We start from the raw sequence: 8,747 nt of genomic DNA on the forward strand, positions 1-8,747 counted from the left end.
AACTTCCTGACAGTAAGGGCTGTTCGACAGTGGAACACACTCCTTCCTTGGAGTGTAGTGGAGTCACCTTCCCTGGAGGTCTTTAAGCAGAGGCTGGATGTCCATCTGTCACAGGGGATGCTTTAACCGCTGTGATCGCTGGAATAGCGGTATAGAAATAAAATTTTATTATTATTATTATTTATTATTATTAACTGAGAGTTCCTGCATGGCAGAATGGGGCTGGACTGGATGGCCCTTGGGGTCTCTTCCAACTCTATCATTCTGTGCTTCAACCACTACTACACTGGGAGGCTTCAAAGCCCGTGACAGGTTGTCTTTACGGTGGCCATAGGCCGGAAACGCCTCTAAGGCGCACAGCAACAGAGCACCACATGAAGAAACCACTGAGGCGCCTCACTCGCTCGCTAATTACGTCATCATCAGAAGGGAGAGCGCGGCAGCGGCAGCAACACCCTTCTGCGCAGGCGCAACGCGGATCACCCGGCTGTCGCCCAGCGCTGGGCAGAGAGCAGTAGAGTGAGCGGGCCAGAGGGGCCCTGTTGTTTCTCTAACGGCTGTGTCCGTGGGGGACGTCACTTCCGCTTCCCCGCCACTGTCGCGGTTTCATGGGGACAGCCCCTGAACGGAAGAGGGATGGTGAGCGGCGAGGGCGAGGGCGAGGCCCCGCTCGGCTTCCCCGACCAGTTCCGCTGCTACTCGGAGAACGAGAAGCACTGGCAGGCGCGGCGGGCCTTCCTCGTCCGCAACCTCCCTGCCGCCGAGGCCGGGGAGGCGCTCCCTCCGCTGCGGGTGGACCAGCTGCTCTCGCTCTCTATGGTCTGGGCCAACCACCTCTTCCTCGGATGCAGGTAGCGCCCCCTGCAGGACGCCTCCCCCTCGCCCGCCAGGACTAGCCTTCTCAAGGGGACCTGGCTGCAGCAACCTCCAGGCTCACGGAAGGAAAGACATGGGCAGTAGGAGCTTCTGTAGAGTCTACTTCCTCAGGTGCATTACACGTATCTCAGGAAGTAGGCTGAAGTCTATGGAAGCTCATGCTGCCAATTTCTTTCCTTCAGTCAGCCTCAAAAGTGCTGCAAGATCTCTCTCTGTGTGAGAACGTTAATTCAAATCCAAAACCTTGTGGGTATGAAGGTAGCAAGTTCAGTGTTAAGGATGGCCGCTGGGGGACAAGGCTGCATCCACTGCGGACACAATGCCCCAACAACCTACAGCCCCCAGCATCCTATAGGGCTGGGCCATGGCAGCCCAAGGGGAGTCAGACTGGATTACTTCTGGTGCCTGCATCCAATTCAACCTAGACAATGAGGAAATCAAAATAGAATAAGGAATGTAATAGAGTAAGTAACGACTAAGGAAGGTCAGTTAAGAAAATGCAAAGGCAGGCCTCATGCTGAACATAAAGAAAACAAAATAATGATTGTGGAGAATCTACGCAAGTTCAGCCTAGACAATACAGAAATTGAAACAGTTAAAGGTTTCCCATATCTTGGGCTGAACATGGATCAGAATGGAGACTGCAGTCAAGAAAACAGAAGGAGAGAAGGAATGGGAAGGGCAGCTATGAAAGAACTGGACAAGGTCCTAAAGTGTGAAGATGTATAGCGGAGCTCTAAAGCTGGAATAACACAGTCCATTGTATTCCCATCGCCAAGTACAGATGTGAGAGCTGGACAGTGAAGAAAGTGAACAGGAAGAAATAAACTCAGTCGAGATGTAGTGCTGCAGAAGAGAGCTGAGAACAGATCAAGCCTGAAATCTCACTGGAAATCAAGAGGATGAAACTGAGGCTGTCATGCTTTGGCCACATCTTGAAAGGGCATGATTTATTAGAAAAGACAGTAATGCTAGGGAAGGTAGGGGGAATAAGAAATAGAGGAAGGACTCATGCTGGATGGATGGACTCAATCAGGGAGGACACTCACTGGATTTTCAGGGCCTAAGCATAGCAGTGGAGGAAAGGGGGTCTTGGCGATGCCTCATCCACAGGGTCACCATGGGTTGAGATGGACTTGAAGTGGTTAACAACAGCCAAGGAGAACGATTCCTGTAGGCAACAGCTTTCTTAATGCCTTTGTTCCCCAGTGACTATCCTGAAAACTGTACTTGCCACCTCATCTCCATACCCACAAGGTTTTGAATTTGAATTGACATTCTCACTTACATAGCTCTGTGTCTGGACTCTCCACCGCATGCTACTAACTTCTTTCTTTCAGTTAGTCTCAAAGGTATGACAAGATCCCTTTGCATACTGATTTCCAGACTAACACGGCTATGTATTTGTCATTTTGGCAGAGCATTTAAAGGGGAGTGTTATCTTCCAGAAGTAACAGGTAACCCCAAACGTAGGCAGAAAGGTGAATGTTGCTTATTTATATAGGCAGCCCCCCTCCCTTCATTCTTTGTCTGATGAGGTTCTCATGGCACCTTACGTAAAGTCGGTAAAAAGACACACATACTGCAGAAATAAATCCATCTTGACACTGCTTTAACTGCCATGGCTCAATGTTACGGAATAATGGGATTTGTAGTTTTATGAGGTATTTAGCATTCTTTGTCAGAGAACTCTGGAGCCACAAGAGACTGCAAATCCCAGGATTTCATAGCACTGAGCCATGACAGTTAAAGCTGTGTCAAACTGGATTATTTCTGAAGTGTGGAAGAAGCCTTCCTCTCCTACTCTTATAATTAATTGCTTTGGTGGAGAGAGCAGGCAGCAAAGTCCTAGCCCAGACCTAGCTTGGTGATGCAGGAACAGTAGCAGATGGGAAAGGCGGTAACGGCAGTTTGACTCATTGCTTTCTTCTGCAGCACCACATCTCAAAGGAGTTTATTTTCTTCCTGTTCACTTTCTTCTCTCACATCTGTACATGGCGATGGGGAATACAATGGATTGTATTACTGTTACTACAGTGCTCAGTTGTATATCTTTACACTTTAAGATTTTGTCTAGTTCTTTCATAGCTGAACTTCTCATTCCTACTTTTCTGATTTCTTGAGTGCAATCTTGTTTCTGTTCAATCCAAGATATGGGAAATCTTTAACTATTTCAATTTCCTCATTTTCTAGGTTGAACTTATGTAGATGCTTCGTGATCATTATTTTGTTTTCTTCATGTTCAGCATTAAGCCTGCCTTTGCACTTTCTTGATGGACCTTTCTTAGTCATTGTTCCAAGTCTATGATGTTTTCTGCTAGCAGTATGGTGTCATCTGTATATCTTAGATGGTTGATGTTCCTTCTTCCTGTCTTCACCTTCTTCTGAGTATAAGCCTGCCCTTCATATGATATTTTCTGCATACAAGTTGAATAGGTAAGGTGATAGAAAGCATCCTTGCCTTACCCTTTTGCCAATTAAATCCCATTGTGGGAGAAAGATGGGATATAAATCCTTTAAATAAATAAAATAAACGAATAAATAAAATTGGGAACCATTGTGTTTCTCCATATTCTGTTCTATTCATAGCCTCTTGTCCTAAGCAGAGATTGCTAATTTTCTTCTGGAATACCTTGGTATGCTCCATTAGCCATCGTATATTTGCAGTGTGGTCCCTAGTACCTCTTCCTTTTCTGAACCCTGCTTGCATATCTGGGATTTCTCCCTTGGGTCTATGCTGCAGAACTTTGGGCTTAATTTTGCTTGTGTGAGAAATTAATCCTATGGTCCTACATTGCTATAGTCTTTTGTGTTTCCTTTTGTGGGATTGGGATATATATGGGGCCGGATGTTATCAATATGCTGATGACACCCAAATATATTTCTCCATGTCCTGGTCATCAGCGACAACGACAGATGGTATCTCTCCCCTCAACCAGTGTCTTCAGGCAGTAATGGATTGGATGAGGGAAAACAAGCTCAAGTTGAATCCAGACAAAACGGAGGTACTTATGGTAGGGGTCCCCAAACCAGGGATTGGGCTGCAACCTCCAGTCCTAGAGGGGCTCATGCTCCCCTCAAAGGACTATGTTCGCAGTCTGGGGGTGCTTCTTGACCCGTCGCTTCAGATGAGGAATCAGGTGAATGCGACGATCAAGAGCGCCTGCTATCAGCTTTGGCTAATACGCCAGCTGCGCCCTTTCCTGGAACAAGGTGACCTCGAAACTGTAGTACATGTGCTGGTAACCTCAAGACTTGATTTTTGCAATGCGCTCTACATGGGGCTACCCTTGTGCCTAGTCCGGAAACTCCAGTTGGTACAGAATATGGCAGCCAGGTTGGTCACAGGAACAGCAAGGAGTGACCATATAACATCAATACTGAAGTCACGCCACTGGCTGCCTATCAGTTTCCGGGCACAGTACAAGGTGTTGGTTATCACCTTTAAAGCCCTACATGGCTTGGGCCCAACCTACCTAAGGGATCGCCTGCTTCCATATAATCCGCCCTGTACACTCAGGTCCTCTGGGAGGAATCTATTACAGCCCTTAAAGACCAGGTTGAAGGCGACCTCCCAGAGGACATTCTCTGCAGCCGCTCCCAGCTTATGGAATGGCCTGCCGGACGAGATCCGTCAAATTACCAATCTGGAGAGCTTTAAAAAGGCCATTAAGACGGATCTCTTTCGGCAGGCCTTCCCAGAATAAAATGCTCGGCCACAAATAAGACTTCCCATCCAGTGAACTCTGCCCGTGATGATTTTTATTTAGCTTAGTCGGTTTTAATATTTAGTTTTTAATCTTACATTGTTTAATCTTGTTTTAAGGGGCGTATTGTGTATATATGGATGTATTTTAACCTGTTGTACGCCGCTTTGATTGCCTGGCAAAAAGCAGGATAGAAATAAAATTTTTATTTATTTTATTTATTTATTATTATCATTGTTTCCAGTCTGTTGAACACTGTATTGTTTTCTGTATTTGCTGGCATATTGTAGTTATTACTAGAGTTGATTCTTTCTAACTGGATTGTAGCAATTCTGTTGGAGCATGGTCTGTTCCTGGTGATTTATTCTTTCCAGTATCTCTTATTACAGCCTCCACCTTGCTCTCTAGGATTTGGGTTTTATCTTCATATGCTTCTTAATGCCATATATCATTCATTTTTTGTCTCTTTGATATAGCACTTCTGTGTATTGCTTCTATTGTCTTTTTATTTACTCTTGATCTTATAGTATGTTCCTCTTCTGAACATAAAGCATCCCGCCCTTGGTTTGAAGTTTCTTTTGAGTTCCTGGATCTTGAGGAGGAAGTATTTCATTCTTTTTTTGTTGTTGGCTTCTATTTCTCTGCATTGGTTATTATGCTAGTGCTCTTTATCCTTGCATACTAGTCATCGGACAGTTTCATTCATGGTTCTGGTTTTGTTCCTATCTCTCTTTTGCGTCTCTTCTTTCCTATATGTCTACTTAAAAAATTCAAAAACTGCTGTTCTAAAATGACACATTTGTTGTCCTCATCTACCCCATCATTTCTTGGCCTTTAATTACCAGCTTCCAAAATTACAAAGACTACACCTCTTTAAAGACACTATGAACTTTAGGAATTGAGAACTCTGTTAATTACTTAAAGAGACTAGGACTAATGTAGCAGATTACTGGATGCTCCATTCAAACTTATTTTTAATTCTACAGCTACAATAAAGATCTCTTGGACAAGGTAACAGAAATGGCTGAGGGGATCGAAGTTGATGATGCACCACATTTCACTACTCGTGATGAATTAATGAAAAAGGTGAATATTCTGTCTGGGTAGGGTACTAAAATGTTGATGAGAATATTTTGAGAACTTTAGAATGGATTTACAGTACATGCAATCAAACTTTTTAATGCACCAGGAAAGGTATAAAGTTTACAAACCAAACTAAATTTCAGTTTAAAATGTAAGCAGGTCACATAAGCAGAGAGCTTTTAAGTCCAAAACAGACTGCAGAAATAATCCAGTTTGAGACTGCTTTAACTGCCCTGTCTCAGTGCTAGGGAATCCTGGGAATTGTTGTGGCACCAGAGCTCTCTGACAGAGAAGGCTAAATGTCTCACAAAACTACAGTTCCCAGAATTCCTTAGTATTGAGCCAGAGCAATTAAAGTGGTCTCAAACTGTCAGTGATTCCAGTAGTAAGACCTCTAAAACATTAAATTAATTCTGCTGAGAAGAATGTTGTGATCTTGCTTTGAGGATAAAGGAAGGGAGGGAGAGTTGGAGGGTGATGTTGAATAAGGGAATGTTTATGTCTTACTTTGTTATCATTATGTAATGGTTATCTGATTTGCTGTTACCCGTCTCGATCCTCCAATAGGGAGAGGCTGGATATAAATAAATAAATATATTTATTATTATTATTATTATTATTATTATTATTAATTATTAAGTCTTTACTCTCATGCGAATCAAGACAATCCAGTTCTCACTTATTTCCCACCACTGCTCGTAGCAGTTTGCAGTTCTCTCTGAAAAAGAGATACTCCTGTTGTGGGAGGGGTTAAAAATTGTCCTTCCTTAGGTGTGAGTATAAATTCTTGGACCAATGCAAAGACACATAAGGATACAAATCTCTGGTCCAAAACAGACTGTAGAAAAAAATACAGTTTGAGACCGCTTTAACTGCCCTGGTCAATGCTAGGGAATTCTGGGAACGGTAGTTTTATGAGAAATTTATTGTAAATACAAATTTTTAAATTTGTGTATATATTATCACTGTTAAAATTTACCTTTTGCCATGCTGCTCACTACTTACCTGTAACTGACCTGACTGTGTAGCAGCTAGAGCTAGAATATAGTAATGACTTGTTTCGTTGTCTCCACTGCTGTGTGCTGAAATGGCTGTCTGAGTCAGACCATAATCTAGAGTTAGTTAATTTTAATTACTTTTTAAAGAATAGCTAATGAATGAATAAACTGGGAATTATAGGAGCAGTATAAATTGAGGCTTCTAGATATGATATGCTTTCTAGTAGTTCAGGCTCCTTACACAATTTATGAGTAAAGTAAATATTTGTTACCACATATGAAATTTTCATATTTCAGATGTGACTGACTTTTTTTTAACCTTTGCTGCATACTTCTTTTTTTTAAAGAACCAGCACTAGTGACTAAGAGAAGAGATGCCTGACTTTCATCATGCCATACAATTCACTTACATGGAAGATTGTAACCTGGGAACTGCAAGACACATCACTTCTTACATTGGATACTCATTTTAGATAGCTTTAAAGAATGTATATACCTTGAATTAAGATTACAGAAAATTCTAAACATCACTCATTCATTGATCATCTGGCATAAACTTAAAAAACTCTTCTAGAAACAGAGATGGGGGCTGATGTGCTGGTTCTGGTTCTTCCTGAACAATCTGACAGGTATCATGGGTAGTAGAATGTAGGTGCCAGGCAACTAGAGATAAGGTGAAGGGTCTAGCTGGTCAGAGCAGAGAGACATACTGTGCACCTTGCTGTTAACATCTGAAGCAGGAGTACACAGCATGCCTATTTGCTCTGAGGTGGTAGGTGGAGAAGACAGTAGAACAAGGAATCTGCATATGTACAGAAACCTGACAGGGTAAGTAGACCCTGCACCATTCCAAGATTTTTGACAAGGCCCCATATATTTGCCTCGGTATTGGAGACCATCAGTCACATAGTGGAGGTGTTGCTAGATGGAGAACTATCTGTCACCAGAGACTTCATGAAAACAGATGATAGCAGTAATATGAAGAAGGTGGTGGAATATGGTGGCTTTAAGGCATCTGCTTTCTTACATCTTTCAGCTGATAGTGAAAGATGCTTTGGAAATGCACGTAAGAACATAAGGTGATTTTGAAATCTCACTCAGCCAGCAGGCCATTGGACCTATGTGAAGCAGGGCAGGATGTATGGGCAAGTATTGTTGTAAATATTAGAACAAGTAGTCACATGGAGCACTGGTTTTCATTTATCTCAATATTTTAGCTCTTCTCGTTTATCTAGATGTTTCAGCGTTCAAATCCCAGAATTTCTGACCCCTTGTCATGCTGGCTAGGTTGTCTGGCAGCTGAAGTCCAAAATACTCAGAGACCCAAAGTTTGAAAACCACTGACACAGAGGACAGGTAACCCATAATCAAAGCACAGACCCTTTGATTTGTTGGGTGTACAATCTGTCTACAGGTAGTCCTTCTGGCTCAAGAGTTACTACCCTGTCTACCAAGCAGTACATTATGTAAACTGATATCGTAGGCTGCCTGTCCTTTTGGTGTTAGTGACAGTGGAAATCCTTCGACTGTTGATACCTCTGTTGGTAGAACAGCTAGAATACCAGAAAATGAATCTTACTTTGGAATACTCTGCACTGCCTTTGAGATAAAATGAACTTCCTTCTCTCAGTCTCAAGGGGTTATTGTGCCCACAATAATGCCAACCAAAGCCTCCCTTTTCTTTCAAAAGTCTGCCTTGCTAGATTCTGTCTCTGAGATGGTCAAACAATGCCAGCTTCAGCAGCCTGGCTGCTTTCTTTCATCTTGACTTGCTATAGCCATTTCAATGGTCTGTTAAAATCTGCTGCTGGAGACTTCTGCCCATGATTGCCCACCTGACACTATTTTGCTATGCTTATAGTTTATGATCCTGTTTTCATTTCGTATAGACAGTAGTTACATTGTGTGACTGTGCCACTTTAAAAATAAAATTGAGATGTTGTCTTAGCTAAAATTTGAGAGGTGTAATTACTGAAGGTACCTGAAGCTTTATTATCAGGCAACAGAAGAGTGAATCATGAAAACAAATGTAATAATTATGATTTTTTAAAAAGTCTAACAAATAAATTTTTTAAAATAACGA

At 42.4% G+C, this 8,747-nt stretch overlaps 1 protein-coding gene across 1 annotated transcript; it reads left to right on the top strand.

Annotated features, from left to right (window-relative positions):
• The first annotated feature begins 595 nt into the window (after positions 1-595).
• On the top strand, positions 596-8,747 carry XTBD1 (XRN2 binding domain containing 1). Its single transcript, XM_089530106.1, has 3 exons — positions 596-851; positions 5,570-5,669; positions 7,012-8,747. Exons 1-3 carry the CDS (start codon positions 637-639, stop codon positions 7,021-7,023), a joined length of 327 nt encoding a protein of 108 aa, XP_089386232.1. The 5' UTR covers positions 596-636; the 3' UTR covers positions 7,024-8,747.

This window comes from Sceloporus occidentalis, unplaced genomic scaffold (assembly GCF_023333645.1).
Source record: "Sceloporus occidentalis isolate IW3139 unplaced genomic scaffold, rSceOcc1.0.p SCAF_1, whole genome shotgun sequence".
NCBI lineage: Eukaryota > Metazoa > Chordata > Lepidosauria > Squamata > Phrynosomatidae > Sceloporus > Sceloporus occidentalis.